General features: G+C 47.1%; 1 protein-coding gene across 1 annotated transcript in view; it reads left to right on the top strand.

Moving 5' to 3' along the window:
- Wwp2 (WW domain containing E3 ubiquitin protein ligase 2) overlaps positions 1-19,520 on the top strand; it is a 129,231-nt gene that overhangs the window by 54,589 nt on the left and 55,122 nt on the right. Inside the window, exon 7 of the mRNA XM_052726749.1 lies at positions 17,638-17,762. Coding sequence (XP_052582709.1) covers positions 17,638-17,762 — 125 coding nt within the window. The remainder of the gene's footprint in view (positions 1-17,637; positions 17,763-19,520) is intronic.

Genomic DNA, 19,520 nt, shown 5'->3' with positions numbered 1-19,520 from the left:
TCCAGTGTTAGGGACTGAATGGTTTATGTATTCTAGGCAGGTGCTCTGCTATTGATCTAGATGTACCCCCCCCTCCCCGCCATCTTTTTAAATTTTAATTTATTTTATTTGAGATAGAGTCTCACGAAGTTATCTAGGTTGACCTTCAACTCACTCTTTTTTTTTTTTAAACTATTTATTTGTTATGTATAATAGCCAGAAGGGGGTACCAGATCATATTATAGATGGTTGTGAGCCACCATGTGGTTGCTGGGAATTGAACTCAGGACCTGTGGAAGAGCAGTCAGTACTCTTAACCTCTGAGCCATCTCTTCAGCCCTCAACTCACTCTTGTAGCTGGGACTGACCTTGAACTTGTGATCCTCCTGCCTCAGCCTCCCAAATAGTTGGGATTACAGGCCTGTGTTACCAGGCCTGGTGGAGCTTTTCATTAATAGGTCTTTACAAGGGGTCTTGGTTAAGAAGCTGGATATGTGAGCTCAGTTTGTTGTCCTTTATTATGTGTATAGCTGGTTGTTTTGAAATAGTGCATGTGAATGTTTTCTGATACTGGGAGCTGAACCGAGAACCTTGAGCATGTCAGGCAAGCATTCTAGCATCCAGCTATACTACCAGCACTCCGTATGGCACATGTGTGTGTGAGGGGTGGAGAGCTGAAGGCCTTGAGTTTGCCCAGCTCCTTCCAGCTAACGTTAGTTCAGATCTGCATTTGAACATGTCCCTCCCAGGGACGTTCTTACTGTGACCGTTTTAGGACCTCCTTGTGATGGTTTTCTGTCTCCCTCTGTGACACTTCTTTTTTGTCCTGCTATGACGAAAACCTCTTAGATTTATTAGCTCCCTTGCCTTGGCATTAGTAGCCTTCCACCCCCCCCCCCCCCCCCACACACACCCAGATTGAAAAGAGCTGTATTCTGGGAAGCCTTTACAGCCCAGAGTCTCTGGTGAGCTCTGACAAGCTCATGGGCTGTGTCTGCAGACAGTGGATCCCAGAACAGAAAGACAAATAAACTTAGGCGGGTGAGTCTGCTGGGAAGCCCTGGGAGGGCCAGGGGAGACTAGGGAAGCAAGGCTGGCAGGAGAGAGGGACTCTGGGAGCTGAGCCTTCGGGCACTGGGCATCCTGCCAGTCATTGCTGGCTACTGCCGCCCTTCCATGGCACTGACCAAAGCTGACCTGGAGATGTTGCCCTGCCAGCCTGAAATTGAGGTTAGCACCTTTCTGCTTCCCCTAAGATGTGTCTACAGTCTCGTTAGTGTTGCTGGGAGGAGAAGGGAACACATGTAAACCCATTGCATCATTCAGTGGCAACAGACACAGTCCCGCTTCCAGGGAGTCTGCAAGCTGTCTTCTGAGCAGTTGAGACTGTGAACAGCATCTGTCTGGGGCATTTTCCAAAGTAATTCTGGAGATCAGTACCATCTAAATATGCATATTGATATACTGATTACCTTTTAATAAAAGGGACATTATTGTACATTTACTTACTTGTATCTGTTTATTTCATAGCTAGCTATGAAATTTCCTCTGTAGGATAGGAGCCAAGGGAGAGGTGGTGTGTCCCAGCCAGTTGAGTAGATCTAAGAGTTAGGAAGCCTGCTCTCTGCAGTGAACCCACTGAAAGCCAAGCTCACAGTAGTCATGGCGACGGAAAGGTGGAAAGGCACAGTATCTGATACTAAGGACTCTGCAGCAGGACCCGAGGCAACAATCACAAGTACCCATAGTGTGCGCACACGCCCAAGTGCTGGTGAACACACCTGCACACCCAGAGTGCTGGTGTGTGCACAGGTGAGAGTGGAGCGTGTAAAGAGACTTTGAAGGCGTTTGCTGACCCAGTGAAATGGGCTGGGGCGGTCTACAAGTAGAGTGTTCTGTACTGACAAAGCAGGGAAAGTGAGAGAGCCTGGCTCACTGGGACGGCAGTCCTTCCTTTCGTCATGCTGACATGTACCATGGGCCTCAGTCCAGCCGCCAGCTGCTTTGTTCTGGTTTGTTTTTGTAGAGAGGAGCCCAGGTGACACATTGTCACTCAGAGGCCATTGTTTATGCTAGGGCTCTGGCTCGGTGGTGTTCATTCTTTGGGTTTTGACAAATTCGGGGTGTCTAGCCACCGGCCCGGACTCGTGCACAGGAGCCTCTGGCCCCCCTGCTCTCTCTGACCCTGGCTCTGGTCCCTAATTGTCTTCATGTTTTTTCCTTTTCTAGAATTCTGCTCACTGTGGGCTGTTTTCAGTTTAGTTTCATTGACTTGGAATACAGTTAATTCTGTTGAGTACTGAGTAGTATTCCATCGTCTGGATCCAGCACGTTTTGTTTATCTATGGGCTAACTGAAGTGTGCTTTAGTTAGTCCTGAATTTACTAACTATGAACAGAGCTGCAGTTGGTATCGGCTTCTCATCAGTGCAGCCATATTATACCAGAACTTTCTGGGAAGGGGGGCTGGAAGTCTTCCATCCCTGGGGGAGGGGAGCTACATGGGAATGCCTGGTACAGTACATTTAAGACTAAAATCAGAAACAAATTGAGAGGATTTCTCCTCCTTTTAGAAATTTACATTTTACCTTTTTTTTTTTTTTGCTTGTTTTGTTTTATGATTTAGGGGTTTTTTGTTTTGTTTTGTTTTGTTTGTTTTTGTTTTTCTAGACAGGGTTTCTCTGTGTAGCCCTGGCTGTCCTGGAACTTGCTCTGTAGACCAGGCTGGCCTGGAACTCAAGATCCTCCTGAGTGCTGGGATTAAAGGTGCGAGCTACCACCGCCCGGCTGACTCTTAATAGTTTTAAGCCTCCACAGTCTAGAGCCAGGCAAGCCTCCTTATGAAGACATGCAACCCTGACTAAAAACTAAACCTAGTCCAGACCATTGGATGTCACCATTTCAGCTGCTAGCTTCCTGTCTAGAGTCTGTGTGGGCCACAGTTCTCATCCATCTCTGGCACATAGCTGCCACAGCCACAGACTCCTAGCCCCATAAAGCAAGAGGATTTTTTTTTTTTAAAGAATTGAATGAGGACTGGGCTTGAGCAGTGGAGAATAGAGACAGAAAAAATACTTCAAGCTCCCTAGGAGGTCTAATCATGGAGGAGACTGGAGGACGAGGGGGATAGAGGGGACTCTCCAAGGGGGATAGAGGGGACTCTCGGGCTCTTAAACTGTGGTGTCATCCTCAGAGAAAAGGAACCTCAGAGAGAGGGTGTGTGTCATATCCCCTGCAGTGTTGGCTTTGGTGCTGGGCAGGCTCCCTGAAGTCGTGCTGCCTGGCTGTGGGAAACGTCATCTTTCTAAAAGGAGGGAGAAGAATGGAAGCCAAACTTCAGAGACACAGACTCAAACACTGTATTCTTTTTTTAAAATTTTCATTTATTATTATTATTATTTATTTTTATTTTGTGTGCATTGGTGTTTTGCCTGCACAAATGTCTGTGTGAGAGTGTTTGATCCTCTGGAACTGAAGTTATAGACAGTTGTGAGCTGCCATTGGGTGCTTTGCAAGCCAGGTCCTTTGGAAGAGCAGGTAGTGTTCTTAACTGCTGAGCCACCTTTCTGGCCCCAAACACTGTGTTCTTGGGCATGGACAACGAACAGGCCAAGATAAAGGTGACCACAGTTTAGAATGCAGGACTGATATTCTAGGACTTCTCAGACCTAGAAATTTGTGGCTAAAATGGGAATTCTAGAGAGAAGCCAATGAAAAGAGCACGGGTCTTGGAGGAATGGCCCTTTAGTTAAAACTTGGGCAGCTTGGTGTGTGTGGAAAGGTGAGAGCAGGGTTGACAGCAGCGCTCGGAGCGGATATGGATGGTGAGAGAGGCCTGGGCCGGCACCAGTGGCAGTAACTGCTGTGCTGTGCTGAGGTCAGACCCCTCCAGGGTGCTGCTGGAGCTGCAGAGCTCCCCAGAAAGGACCAAGGTTAATGGAGGGGGTAATTCAGGGTTTGGCTTAGTGACTGTCTTTGTGATGCCCAACTTAATAACCTAAGTAGAGTGACTCCTTTCAAATGCAAATACAGTTTTTATATTTGAGACCCCCCCCATTTTGTAATAGATAAAGGTAGCTGTAGAACTAAAACCTGGAATTTATATTGCTTTACAGTTTCATGAAGTTATATACCTGTATAGAAATCTAGCAAAGACACTAGTCTTAGTATTCTTTGTGCCTCCCATCGTTACTTTCTGTTTATTTATTAATTTGCCTCCCTCTGGCATCTGCCTCCAGCATCCTATCAATGTTACAGTCACCCAAACCTCCTCGTGCTGCCTACTTCGTACTACCAGGACTTAGTCCTTTCCATAAACACTCTGTACCTCAGATTCAGTGGTGGGAATCTCAGAGCATTCTTTTTTCTTTTTCTAATTTCATTGAACTTGATTATTTTAAATACCATGGTGGCATATGCCTATAATCTCAGTGCTTGGGAGGGTAAGAACATTGTGAGTACCTAGCAAGACTTGTTGTATTGCTTCTTCTCAAAAGTTTGATTTATGCAAAAAACTATCAATGTATTTCATAAAAGTGGAGGACAGCCGGGCGGTGGTGGCGCACGCCTTTAATCCCAGCACTCGGGAGGCAGGGCCAGGTGGATCTCTGTGAGTTCGAGGCCAGCCTGAGCTACCAAGTGAGTTCCAGGAGAGGCGCAAAGCTACACAGAGAAACCCTGTCTCGAAAAACCAAAAAAAAAAAAAAAAAAAGTGGAGGACAGTAATACATTGGCTATTCAAGAGAGGAATCATGGTAACCTTTGAGCAAAGATTTGAGGAGGCAACTCCAGTTCCAGGGGATGTGATGCTCTTCTTGCCTCCACATGTGGTACACAGACATACTTACATCACAAACATCCATACACATATTTTTTTTTAAAAAAGAAGATAACACCTTGGTAGAAATTCATTTAAAAAAAAAAACAAAAAAAACCAGTATTATAGCTGGGTGGTTGTGGCGCACGCCTTTAATCCCAGCACTTGGGAGGCAGGGCCAGGTGGATCTCTGTGAGTTCGAGGCCAGCCTGGTCTATAGAGCAAGATCCAGGACAGGCACCAAAACTACACAGAGAAACCCTGTCTCGAAAGCCCTGCCCCCCCAAGAAAAACAAAACAAAACAAAAAACAAACAGTATTATGTTAAACATAACAAACTAGACCCAGAAAGTTTCATTTTCTATGATTCCACTTGCATAACACTTGAGAAAAGGCCACATGACAGAGATAAATCTAGTCAGCAGTGGGTAGGGACCCAGGGGAAAGAAATTTGGGGGCAGTGGAAATGTTCCATGTCTGGATGTGGTGGTGGTCATGTCACATTAGTTACAAGTCATCAAATGATACGTGTAAAAAAGATAAATTGGCTGGGTGATGGTGGCGCACGCCTTTAATCCCAGCACTCGGGAGGCAGAGCCAGGTGGATCTCTGTGAGTTCGAGGCCAGCCTGGTCTACAGAGTGAGATTCAGGACAGGCACCAAAACTATACAGAGAAACCCTGTCTTGAAAAAAACCTAAATAAATAAATAAATAAACAAAATATAAATTGTATCTTAATTTAAAAAATCTCCTAAAATTATATTTTTATTTATGGTATGTGTGTGCCTGCATGAGTTCATGGGTACCACAGTGTGCAGACGCCTATGGAGACCAGAGCCTTGGATCTTCTGAAACTGGGTTTACAGGTAGTGTGTGCTACCTGATTTGCGTGCTGGGAGCTGAACCAAGATCTACAGTGCTCTTGATGCTGAGCCATTTCTCCTGCTCCTAATTTTAAAACTTGTCTAAGAAATTTTTAGTTTCACATTAGTGAAGCTGTCTACCTCCAGCTGTGTTTTGATCCACTTGGCATTGTTTTCTTATTTTTAAAAAAATGTTGATTTTTTTTTAAACCAACCAATTTATTGTGTCATCTGTGCGCCCCCCCCCCCCCCCATGCTTGGTTTCTTGTTCTACCATGTGGACTCCAGGGATCAAACTGAGGTCCTCAGGTAAGGCAGCAAGCCTCTTTACCTGTAGAGCTATCTCACAGACCCTGCTTGACCTTTGCCCCCTCCAGTTAAGGTCAGCCTTTTCAAAGAGGCTTTAGGGGTACTTTCTTGTAAAAGTCTTTAACTGATTTTAAAACAAAAGGAACCAGTGTGATCGTTTGTAATTTTGTAGTCTGTTGGTCTGTTTATATTTCATGTGATTCTTGGTATTTTTGGACTTGTTTCCATCCTCATGCCTCATAATTTCTGTCTGTTCTGCCTGTTTGGTTTCCCTGAATGTTTAGCCCAGAGTCCAGGAGTGTGAGGGAGTGCCCCCATAATCCTAGCCTTTAGGGGCCCAAACAGTCTGGCTCTCATAGTGAGAATCCATTTCAAAAAAGAAAAGAGAACTTTCTCAAAAGAAGCCCCCAAAATAAACTAAAAAGAATCTCGGTGAGTCGAAGGTGTTTTTGACTCACTCATCACTTGATAACTGGATGTCACATTCTGAGTCTGGCAGTGTGAAGAGGCAAGAAGTGCCCTGTGCACTCCCTGTATGCCTTATTTTCTGGTTGGCTCCCCCCTCCCACCCCCCATACAGGGTTTCTCTTCTCTGTGAAACAGTCCTGGCTGTCCTGGAATTCGCTTTGTAGGCCAGGCTAGTCTCAAACTCACTGAGATCCTCCTGCCTCTGCCTCCCAAGTGCTGGAATTGAAGGCATGAGCCACCACTGCCCAGCTCTGTTTGGCTTTTTGATGACTTGTAGCATTTCTGTGCATTGAATCTACTTTGTGTGCTTACAAATGGCCTTTGAAGGAGACATATGTTAATAACAGAGGGAAAAAGAGAAATTAATGAAGACCCAAAGTAGAATATGGTACAAAATAGTAATAATTATTATTTTGTTTGTCTTTTAAAATGATTTTTCCTATTTATGTATAGTATGTGTGTGTATACATGTGTGTGTTCATGTATGTAACTATATAGTGTTATGTGTATGTGTGTGTACATGGTGTGGGTGTGGAGGTCAGACAGCTTGCCGGAGTCAGTTCTCTCCGATGTGGGTTCCAGGGATTGAACTCAGGCCCTTGGGCATGGCAGCAGAGGCCTGTACCTCCTGAGCCATCTCACTGGCCCATTGAAGGTCTTTGCTATTTTTGTCTTTAAAACTTTGTTTGTTTGTTTGGGTGCTGAGCTCAGACTGGAGCCTTGATTGAGTGTGCTTAAGCACACTTCCACTGAGTTACAGTCCTAACCCTCCCATCCCCAAGTTTTATTTTCAGTTAAATCATCGTAGTTTTCTTTATTCTTGGAGAACAATGAACTATCGAGTCGAAGGAATTCCTCCTTCTTCCATAGTTTGTTGGTTTTCTTGCAGGAGGAGGTATGCAGGAGAGTGGAGTGGGACTCGAGGCTGGGTGCCACGTCAGGGCAGTGTACACCTCATTGGTCTGTGTCCCTGGCGGAGCCAGGACAGTGCCTCGCTGCACGTAGCCGCAGCTCCCTTAGTCTGCTGAGCTGAAAGAGCCTTGTGTTCCTGGGCTTCACTTGCCAGGACGTCAGGGTGGGTCTTGCCTACTGGTTTACATTCCTTTGCGCCCCGACTCTGAGGTGTGAGGACATGGCTCAGGAGCATGGGGGGGGGGGACTTTTTTTATAGCTCCCCGGCCCATTCCCAGTCTTTGACTCCCTTTCACACGGGTGGGGATCTCGCAGCCTACCTATTCCTCTTGTTTCATCTGGGCCTTTCTCCCCGTGCTTGGTATTTCCATATTGAACTTTTCTCATGAACTATTCTTTTCAGGCCCCTGCAGCTGCCCTTTTAAGCCTTTTAAGGCTGCCCCTAGACTCAGAGGAGAGTTGCCATGAAACCAAGGCTTGTTTCAGGCAAGAATGTGTGAAGACCTGGATTCTGATTCTACCAGAAAATAGTATTCTAACCCTTGAAGAACAGCCAGGTCTCATATACAGTTGTCCAAATTTTCGGGTGCTCATTGGGCCTTGAAAGCCTGTACCCCACAAAAGATGCAGCCCCTGCACTGCTGTCCCATGGCGATGGACAGGGGATTCCAGAGAGGTGCCCTGAAGGAAGAGGGTGAGATGGGGGCACTGTGCAGGGGTTGTGCTGATGTCACTACCCAGCTGTATGCTTGAGAAGGGGTACCTTTGTGACCTCCACTTGGCTCCTTCTGTCCTTAGGCCAGGAATGACATGTCGGCTCTCTGGAGCTTTGGAGCTCTGATTTTCTCTTCTGCCACTTTGCTTAGAGATGGGGGCCTTGAGTTGCTCAATATTGAGGACAAAAACTAAGGCGGAGTGGCTCTAATGGTGTTTGTGTAAGAAACAAGAAACGACTACTCCTTGTGAGGCAAAGACAGATAACTTACACTATGACTATCAAAGTTAGTCAGAGAGCTAGGGAGCATGCTGCCTCCTCATTTGTGCTGGCTGCTTTTATGTCAGCTGGACACCGCTGGAGTCATCAGAGAGACGAGACCTCAGTTGAGAAAATGCCTCCAGACGATCCAGCTGTAGGGCATTTTCTCCATTAGTGACTGATGGGGGAGGGCCCCGCCATTGTAGCTGGGGCCAACTCTGGGCTAATCAGGCTGAGCAAGCCATGAGAAGCAACCAGTAAATAGCACTCCTCTATGGCCTCTACATTAGCTCCTGCCTCCAGGTTCCTTCCCTGCTTGGGTTCCTGTCCTGACTTTCTTTGTTGATGAGCTGTGATGGGGAAGCATAGGCCAAATGAACCCTTTCCTCCCCAACTTGATTTTTGGTCATGATGTTTAATCATAGCAATAGGAACCCTAACTAAGTCATAATCCTAACACTTGGGAGGTAGAAGCAGGAGGATCTGAGTTCAAGGCCAGTCTTAGATACATAGGGAGTGAAAGGCAAGCCTGGGCTAATTGATACTGTTTCAAAACAAACAAAATAAAATCATATTAGACAAATCAGGCTTGTGACCTTAGCAAGCACACCAGACCAGTGGAGTGCAGCTCCCTTGCCTGGACCATTTGAAAGGAGCACTTTGGGCCTGAGAGGTTGTAGGCACACTGGTCTGTTACCCGAGTACTTGCTGTGAGCCTCTTCAGGAAAATGACACAGTGAAGGGTCTCTGCCTCTATCCACAGATCAGTTGCTGGTTCTTCTGCCTCTGGCATAACTCACTTTAGACTAACTCTTAGACTGCCGGCCACCCAACCTGTATGCGGGTTGTCCTCTGCGCCTTGAACTATGCTTCATGAAAGGTCTTATCTAGTTTGGAGACTCTCCATTGTGTCCTTAGCATCTCTCTGCCTTCAGTGGAGCCTCTCTGAACCCTGGAGCCTCCCGAAGGCTTTTCTAACCACTTTGTAAAACAGAGAGGGAGAGAGGGAGAGAGGAGAGAGAGGAAAACTGTGAAAATGTAATGTGTGACTGGAGAGTTAGCATTTGTAATTAAGATTGGAATTAAATAAATAGCCTGTGGTTGTGAATGGCCACAATATCAAGTGAAATGAAGAATTGTTTGGTGAAATACAGCCGACAGAACTGACATGGCTGACATTGTGGGAAGATGGAAGGTGTCTGTGTTTCTGGTGCAGTTCACTTACAGTGGGTGATGGCACACTCATGGTTTTAGGCATCAGGTGAGGCATCTTTGCGAGGGGAGCAGAGGTCATTTGAGAAATTGTGCCTACCATAGTAAGTCTCTCAGTTTATGCCTTTGAGTGTGTGCTAGTCTTTGCTTGAAAATTACAGTTAGAGCCGGGCGGTGGTGGCGCACGCCTTTAATCCCAGCACTCGGGAGGCAGAGCCAGGCGGATCTCTGTGAGTTCGAGGCCAGCCTGGACTACCAAGTGAGTTCCAGGAGAGGCGCAAAGCTACACAGAGAAACCCTGTCTCGAAAAACCAAAAAAAAAAAAAAAAAAAAAAAGAAAATTACATTTAGGAAAAACCTGCCCAGTCAAACCAGGGCTTGGAGCTGGTGTGGACAGTGTGAGTCTGCTGACGTGATCTATGATACTAGATCACTTCACATGCTGTTTAGGGTCAGCCTTCATGGAGAACAATACCTAAAACCTAGCAATGTGACATTCTAGCCTTAGGTAGAGTTTTACTAGCCTCTGACCCCTGGGCTCAGTGATCTTCAGGCTGCCTTGTGGGTAAATCTCAGTATTTAAAGATGCGGTGCTGGTGATGAGTCAGTGTACTGGCTAATGTCTACAGTGTACAGGTTTCAGGCCTGACAGTGCTTCTGGACCAATCCCCTGCTGTTCTCATCCATTCGGCTGTTCTTAGATGCCTCCTGTGAAGTTAAATTAGGTGCTGGGTATACATCTTTCATGGACCTTTTCAAAGACAGATGTTAAACTTACCCGACAAGAAAACGAATACAAACTTGAAAGTCAGAGTGCCACATTGGAAGTGGTGAGGACGCAGGATGTGGTGTGAGGGTGAAAATGGATTTGCTTTAGAGGAAACACGTTCAGACTCACGATTTGGCTTTGGGTCCAGGTGGGTCAAGAGTCCAAGGGAGAGTATGCAGGTAAGCAGATGAGCAGACCTGTGTTTTCCTGGGTAGGAGGGCAGTAGCTGGAGGATTGTCCACTGAACATTTCCTTTCTTCTCTCCCTCCTACCTTTGTGACTTGTCATATAGAACATTTAGAAATAACACACGGTGTCCCTAGTCCAGCTGCCTCACACTAGCCCTGGGGGGCTGATTTCTTGACCTTCCTACTCTAAAATCTATGGGCACTCAAATCCCACAGATAAAGTGGTGCAGCATTTGGTGTGTAACCTACCTACATCTTCCCATATACTCTCTACACATACCCATTAAAGGCCATGTAAATGATTTAGGGAATAATGTCAGAGAATAAAGTCTATCTGCATTTCAATACAGATGTCACCCCCACCCCCCAGTTCTTTTTGATCCTCACTTGGTTGAATCTGTGGAGGTAGAACCCCTTGGATAGAGTGCCATACTAGGGCCTGGTCAGTGGTCTGTTCAGGATTAGAACTGTCAGCCTAGGAGGCGTGGGAGGCTGGGCTAAGACACTCCCACTTCAGTAGGAAGAAGAGGGATTGGATAGACAACTCTCCTTGCAGGCCAGCCCCTGCAGTTTCCTCTTCTGTGTTCCTGGAGGTTGATGGCCCACAGGTCTGTTCCTGTGGGAGTGTCCCCTGCCCTTGTGTGCAAGTTCTGACAGTGTCACAGTCTCACACGCTGCTGTCTGCCCGGGGAACCCTGCTGAGCTGAGTCAGTCACACACTTCCGCTCTGAACTTGATCTGTCTCGCAAGTATGACAGTATTGGAGTTTTTCTTTCTTTCTTTTCTTTCTTTCTTTCTTTCTTTCTTTCTTTCTTTCTTTCTTTCTTTCTTTCTTTCTTTCTTTTTTGTTTGTTTATCGAGACAGGGTTTCTCAGTGTAGCCCTGGCTGTCCTGGAACTCACTCTGTAGCCCAGGCTGGCCTCAAACTCACCAGAAATCCACCTGCCTCTGCCCCCTGAGTGCTGGGATTCAAGGTGTGCTCCTTTATTGGCATTTTCTGATCAGTGAAGCCCAGTATATGACCTGGAATTAGAGTAGATGTGGAGCAATCAATTCTCTCTTAGGATGAACTTAGTCCAAGAAAGTAGCAGTCACTGGCGGATTGCTGTCTCCTCCCGGCTGAGCAAAAGGCAGTCGCTTGTCTTCCTGTGATTTAGAATGGACTTGGCAGGGTCTTCTCTCTGCTTTTCCCTGTCTCCTCCCGGCTGAGCAAAAGGCAGTCGCTTGTCTTCCTGTGATTTAGAATGGACTTGGCAGGGTCTTCTCTCTGCTTTTCCCTGTCGTTTCTGAGGCTGGCAGCTTAGAGCTAGGGTGTAGAATGGAGCCAGAAACCACTCTGGGAATGACTCAGATGGTCTCATTTGAGCTATAATTGTGCCGCTCTCCATTCACATCTCCCCCTCCCCACCTCCCCACCTCCCTTTTTTCTTTTTTAAATCTGTGCTTGAGTGAGGAGCTTTTAGAAGAGTGTGGGGAGAGTAGGCTTGCCCATAGACGCCTCTTGACGTGGTGGAGGTGCTGCTTCTCCATCACCCTTTGCCTCCCTCCCTCTGCCTCTCTGTCCCTTCTTTCTGTCTCCCCTACTTCTATTTTAAGTGCCCATTTCTTGCTGATTCTGTCTTACTGGAAACTGGGCCAGCACCATTTAAATTTTTTTCCCATGCTGCTATTAAAAGACAATGACCAGCTAAGAGTCTGAGGTGAGGACAGTGTGGTGAGCAGGTGGCCTCTTGATTCCAGGGCTCTCAGGGGGTGTTGAGTCTGATCCCACAGATCGGATAAGCTGATTAGGATGGTTTAGCGTCTGTGCTTGTTCCGTTAAGTTGGAGGAAAGCCATCGGTTGTTAGCTTCTTAAACTTCTCTTTCCTGCTCCAGTGAGCAGGTCTGAGGTCAAAGAACCTCATGTTCCGCTGGGCGGTGGCGGCACAAGCCTTTAATCTCAGCACTCTGGAGGCAGGGCCAGGCGGATCTCTGTGAGTTCGAGGCCAGCCTGGTCTACAGAGCAAGATCTAGGACAGGCGCCAAAGCTACACAGAGAAACGCTGTCTGGGAAAACAAACAAACAAAATAACCTCATGTTCCAGGTCTCCTGCTGAGATAGACCAGTGTGCTTGGCATCTGGAGTTGCCTAAATCACAATCCTGTCAAATCCTTCTGTGTATGTGGTATTCTCTCACTGCCAGTTACCTGCCCTCTAAAATGTGTGCTTACTTTTTTTTCTCAGTTAGTGGGATAGTTCTGCAGTGGCTGAAATATCCAAATTATTATCATTATTATTTTTTTTTTTTTTTTTTTTTTTTTTTTTTTTTTTTTTTGGTTTTTCGAGACAGGGTTTCTCTGTGTAGCTTTGCGCCTTTCCTGGGACTCACTTGGTAGCCCAGGCTGGCCTCGAACTCACAGAGATCCGCCTGGCTCTGCCTCCCGAGTGCTGGGATTAAAGGCGTGCGCCACCACCGCCCGGCTATCATTATTATTTTTAAGTTATGAAGTAAGCTGGGCACGCCTTTAATCCCAGTACTCGGGAGGCAGAGGCGGTTGGATCTTCGTTTTCGAGGCCAGCCCTGTCCACAGAGTGAGACTCTGTCTCAAAATAAAAGCAGGAAACGCAAACCACAACAAAACAACAGAAATACCTTATTGTTGTTTTAATTTGCAATTCCTAAGAATTCGGGGTGCTGGGTCTCATGCTTGTGTTCACTCGGTGTCTGCAGATCTTTGATGAAGAGTCTGTCCACACCTTTTACTGTAAAATACCGGGCTAGCTTATTTTTTAGTTTGAGACTTTGTGTTTTATAGGGAAGTCCTCTTGTAGTTCTGCATTTGCAGTCTGTGGACTGTCTTTTTTAAATTTAATGGTTTGTTGTGTTTGTTTTTGTGACAGGGTTTCTCTGTGTAGCCCTGGCTGTCCTAGAACTTGCTCTGTAGACCAGGATAGGCCTCAAACTCACAGAGATCCACCTGCCTCTGCCTCCCAAGTGCTGGGACTAAAGTTGTGCCCCACCACTGCCCAGCTTAATTTAATGTTTTAAGACTTATTTTTTAATTATGTGAGGTGTGTATTTACATGTGGGTTTGTGTATAATAAGTGCAGGTGCTGGCGGAGGCCAGAGGCATCAGAGCTCCTGGAGCTGGAGTTAGAGACACTTGTGAGCAGACTGATAGTGCTGGGAGCTGAACTCGGGGCCTCTGGAAGAGCAGCAAGTGCTCTTAACTGCTGAGCATCTCTCTAGTCCAATTCCTCTAATTTTTTTTTATTTGTGTGTGTGTGTGTGTGTGTGTGTGTGTGTGTGTGTGTGTGTGTGTGTGTGTCTGTTCTCTCCTTTCACCGTTACATGGGTTGGGGGCACCAACTCGGGTTATCAGGCTTGCAGGGCAAGTGCTTTACCTGCTGAGCTGTCTTGCTGGCCCATCTTTTCGTTCTTTTTCAAAACTTACTTTTTAATTAATAGTTGTTATTTAATGTGTATGTGTAAGTGCCTGCATGTATGTTTGTGCACCACATGTGTGCCTGGTGCCCAACCAAGGAGGCCAGGAGAGAGTGTCAGATCCCTCTGGACTAGAGTTGCAGTCAGTTGGGAGCTGCTGGGTCAGTGCTGGGGAATCAAACCTGGGGCCTCTGGAGGAGCGACCAGTGCTCTTCATTACCAAGCTACCTCTCCAGGGCGCCATGCTTTCATTTGTGACAGTGTCTTTGGGAGAACAGTGTGTCACAGTAGCATTATAGCTATACACTTGTGTTGGAGCAGGACTGCAGCTCACTGGGGTCCGGACTGGCCGTCAGAGGTAATGGTTGAATGATCAACATGAAGGGTGAGACAAGATGTCCCAAGGCATCCAAGATGTTGTAGTTAGGGTACAGACAAAGTTTCAGGATTGAGATGAGAGCTAAGAGCTGTTGCTTGAGACTTCTTCTGCTTCAGAACCACTTCGAGGAGTGTGGAGAGAATCCTAAGCTCTGGCCTTGACTGCTTGGTTGCTTTAGCTCCTGAGGGAGGAACTGAGGTGAAGACATTACCAACATTCAAGGAAGGACTTGACAGAAACAGAGCTCAGTTTCTGTAACTAGGCAACTCGAAACCATTGTGGAGTTTGGCCTGACTAGCATGGTGGTTCAGCCCTCTCCTCACTGCCTGGGGGCCTTCATAGAACCTCCTTGCCCCCACAGTGTGGAGGGGGATGAAGCCAAGGTTGAAGTCATTGGCAGAGCTGAAGCCAGGCTGCCTGTGGCAGAGGCCAGCTCATCTCCTCCCCATTGCCTTGAGTCTGTCCCAGCGCTATTTTGGCCTGTGGTGTGTGGTTTCAGCGAGGGGGCCAGTTTGTAATCACGACACAATCGCATCTTTTAAGGGTTGAGTGAGCAAGCCAGGAGAGGAAACTGCTGAAGAGATTTTCCTCAATTAGTGAGGCCTTGTCCTCCCTGAGAGGGTCTTACTTTAAAGTTAATACAAGGGTAAGAAGAGGGAGAAGGGGTGGAGGGAGAAAGAGAAGAGGTGGGGAGGGAAAGTGTGTGCGTGTGCGTGTGCGTGTGCGTGTGTTTCATATCTGGGGGAGGTGGTGGCAGTTGGCTTCCTCGGCAGGGAGGCAGCAATTCATGCAAAGTGCTCCCAGCTGCCCCTGGTTTATGGGCTAATCCCGGCTCTGCTCCAGCCTGTCATTCCGGGTAAGCTGCTATCATTAGTGGTTAAACATTTCTGAAAGTATTCCCTCTCAACTCTGACCACATGCCCTTTCGTGGAAGAGAGGTGGGGAGGAGCCAGGAGAGCCGTGAGCCCCACCCTCTTGTCCACATCCAGCTGCTCTACAGAGTGACGAGGAACCTTGGCCCCGGAAGAAGTCAGGGTTTGTCAAAGCCCATGTGTCTGCTTCTGCTCCCCTGAGGGACAGAGGCCTACCCTGAAGGCTGTGGGTTCCAAACCTGGGAGGCCTGTTTTGTCCTTGTAAGGAGATTCTTGGTTAGAGTAAACCTTTATTAACCAATTTCATGTCTCAAGCTCTCTGCCCCCAGCACACGCATACACTGAGCTGTGCTGGACAGTTGCTGAACACTGCCTTCCCTCTGGAGCTGGGTCTGCAGTCTGCCTTTGATGAGCGGCTGTAGTGAAGGGCGTCACGGTGACAGTTCTTCCCCTGAAGTGGGGGCCTTAAAATCCTTCCCTTTGACCGAGTATGGCTGACAGCTTTTGATTTATGAAATTAGTACAGGCAAAAATAAGACGGAATGGGAAAGCCAGACCGAATCCTCTCTTAACTTTCAACAACTGCACTGGTTTTAGGTAGTATGGACCCCAGAGTTTGCTAGGTCTTGGGGTCTCTCTTGTTCTCAGTAACTCTCACTGTATTTATTTGTTTGTTTGTTTTGTTTTATTTTTTGAGACAAGGTCTTGCTGTGTGGCCTTGGCTTCCCTGGAACTCACTTTGTAGAGCAGGATGGCCTAGAACTGAGTACTGGCATCACAGATGTGTGCTGTCACATCTAGTTCTACACACACACACACACACACACACGCACACGCACACGCACACGCACACGCACACGCACACACGCACACACTGGATAGCCCAAGAACAACTGTTGCTTCTCTCTAAAAAACGTTGATGGGTTCTTTTCCTTATCAGAAGTACTCAAGCTCAGAGAAGGAAGCTGGAAAAGTCTAAGAATGCAAACAGCAGAAACAAAGTGACCCTAGTCCCAGCTTCCAAGATAATCACCATTGGTGTTATGGCTTATGTCCATCTTGTCACTAGAGTCCGTTACTGAAAGCCAGGCATGGTGGCACATGCCTTTAATCCCTGTACTCGGGAGGCAGAGGCAGGCAGATCTTTGAGTTGGAGGCCAGCCTTGTCTACAGAGTGAGTTCCAGGACAGCCAGGGCTATATAGAGAAACGCTGTCTTGAAAAAACCGAAAAGAACCTGTTACTGAGAAAGTAGGTGGTAGGATGGTTTATAACCCACCCACCCCCAAAACCAACTGTTCACTGTGCTGCAGGCCTGTCCCAGCCTGCTGGAGAGATGCTTTCAGTAGCAGGGGGACTCTGGTGGGTGTTCCTCTAGCAAGGAACTCTGTTAGAGATCAAGTCTTGCCACTTGCTCAGTGACTGGGGGAAAGTAGCTCCAGAAAGTCAACAAAGGTCTACCCATCCCACCACCATCCTCCAGCCAAGGAGGGGCCGCACGGGAATGTCTTCTCTAGACCTTCCTGTTGTTTCTTTCCATACCTGTAAGTGGGCAAGAGAGCCACCGTCAGAGCGGCCACGCTGAGTGTGAGGGTGCGTTAATGTGCAAGGCTCAGGTCATGGTGGTGTAACTCAGTGACTAGGGTTTTCCTCTGGGGTCACTGTGATCAGTTCTGCTGTTGCTGGTCTTTGTGTAAATTGTTCTCTCAGACTTTGGTTCCTTGCCTGGAAAGAACCAGACCTGTCTTTATTCAGTAGATGGCATTTAAACCATCTAGTCGTTGCAAATTAAATAAAGACTACGGGCATACCAGTAATGTTTGTTAGCTAAAGATGGAAACCGAAGGCAGAGAGGCCTAGATGCTTTCATTGAGTGGAGTGGAGGAACTCTACAAGCTCGAAAACACATTTTCCGTCGTTGTTTTGTGCTCTGAGAAAATGTCAGCCAGTTTCTTCTGCCAGAGTCCTCCTGAAGTCCACTTCTGTGTCGCTTTCACTCACCTGGAGAGCTGTTGAGTTCTCTAGGGCTGATGTCCCAACATGTACACTGGTTCATGCTGCTTAATTCTCTTTCCAGCTGTAGAGAATATTGATTTGTGTAAGTTTGGGGCCTTTTTATCTAAGGGGAGGACTGTTTCATCTACTGCCTGTCCAAGGATTCTTGTTATTTCTAACATTTAAGCCCAGTAAAAATAATGTGATGGTCACAGGGTATTTTGCCAGTTATTTCAGATGTGGGGGTGATTTACTCTAGATTTGTTTACTTCAAGTGGAAAAGTTTGCACAAAGCTGCCTTTTGGGCTTTTACCAAGAAGGAAGCTTCTCTGGGTCTCTGCTCGGAGCCAGCTCCTGTTGAGTGCAGAGCTGGAGTGACTGCAGGTCTTGTTTCTGATAAATAGCAAGAGAGGGGAAGTGTCTTTCTTTCTCACAGTGTCTTATGTCGGTCTGCTTTCTCCTCTGAACCCCCAGAACGCACAGACATTCAGGCGGCTCAGCCAGAACAACCACCACCACTGACCAAAGCCCCGGTGCTAGGACCCGGCACCGCCAGCCTGGGAAGAACCCCAGCACCTGTGGCTTAGCCAATGGCACAGGTGAGTGATGACACCCAGCGTCAGCCGGGCCCTCGCAGGAGGCCCTCGCCTGTCCTGTGTGCACTCAGGGCATTGCCTTCTGGGCCAGAGTATAGTGGAGTGAGAGAGACACCAGCACTGGTGTGAATTTGAGTCCATTGCTTTTCCATTGACCCGTCCGTCCTCGTTGCCCTCTGGCTTTTTCTGGACAGCCAGGCTTATTCTCCTTGTTCCCATGCATGCCTAAAATAGTCCTTGGGCCTGGGCTTGTGGCTCAATTGGTAGAGTCTTTATCTAGCGTGCATGAGGCAGACCTGGGCTCAGTCTTTAGCACCTTTTAAAACTGACTTAAGTATGCATGCCTATGATCCCAGCACTTGAGATGTAGAGGAGGATCAGAAGTTAAAGGTCATCTTTGGCCACATGACAAGTTCAAGGCCAGCCTGGGATACATGAAATTCTGTCTCAGAAAATAAAAATGAGAAACAAAATATTCCTTTGTAAGAAAATTTTTAAAAAGTATGCTTTTTGATTAATTTATCAACATTGGATTTCATTTGGGTTTAAAAAAAGATTTATTTAGTTAAGTTTTTATGTGTATATGTGTGTGTATGTCTGAGGGTATATATGTGTACTACACACATGCAGATGCTATTGGAGGCCAGAAGAGGGTGATGTATTCCCTCAAACTAGAGTTACAGCTGTTATGAGGCACCCAATGTGATGAGAACTGAACCCAGATCCTTTGTAAGAACACTTAACCACTGGGCCACGTCCCCAGTCCTGTTGTGTTATTTTTTTGAGGCAGGGTCACACTGTAGCACTGGCTGGCCTGGGACTCACTGTGTAGACCAAACTAGCTTCAAACACATAGGGTATGCCTACCACTCCCCCAAGTGCTAGCATGGAAGGAGAGGGCTACTACACTCAGCCTTAGGTATCTTATTTATACCTGACATATTTGAAGAAAAAAAAATTCCCTATTTAGGGAGTTTGTCAACTAGGGAAAAGACAAGACTGAGTTTGCCCTGAGAGCTGAGTGAGAAGACGGCAGCATTCGAGGGGCTGAGATGCTGACAGGTGCTAAGTCCCCACCAGGTGCTGCTGTCACCATTCCAGCATGGACACCACTGGAGAAGAGACACTTGGTCCTCTCCACGGGGACCCAGGAGCTTTTCTGCACTTGACTCTTTCTCTGTACTCGGGAAGGGAGAGCCTGCTACAAAGTAAATCATTTTCATCCCATTTCTGTCTCATGGAGGCAAACAGTCATTTTCTGAAGTTCTTGAGGACTGTTAAGTCTTTAGTGACAACAGGTCATTTGGTCATTTGTTTTCATTTGGAGCCAATGGAAGGAGACGTGGACATTGCTTCCACGACTGTAGATAGGGGAGTGTAATTCCAGTTGGGAGTTAGATGGAAATGACTTTTATAGATGCCTGTTTGTGATTGCAGAGGTGTGACATGAAGACGCAGCAGCATAGTTTGTTGTTGTGACAGCGTTACTGGCCTGTGTGGGACAGACTGATTGAGTGGCACTTTCTTTGGGTTTCTCTGTCATGGATTTCAGTTCTCTGGAAGCAGCATGTGGGGCTTCAGAGCCCCTCTGTGGCTAATGTTGCCGGTTATCTGAATGTGTAACAGGAACGGTAAGAAAAAGCAGCAAACCTGGAGCATGACTCCACTTCCTTCCTGGACTTGGGGACCTGCCTGAAAGAAGTCAGTTAAGCGGCTCCCCATGAACCTCTTGGATGAGCTCACTGCTGCTGTGGAGTCCCA

The sequence above is a fragment of the Peromyscus californicus genome, unplaced genomic scaffold (genome assembly GCF_007827085.1).
Source record: "Peromyscus californicus insignis strain IS unplaced genomic scaffold, ASM782708v3 Scaffold_8__1_contigs__length_139910024, whole genome shotgun sequence".
Lineage (NCBI taxonomy): Eukaryota > Metazoa > Chordata > Mammalia > Rodentia > Cricetidae > Peromyscus > Peromyscus californicus.
This window is presented reverse-complemented; position numbering and strand designations above follow the sequence as displayed.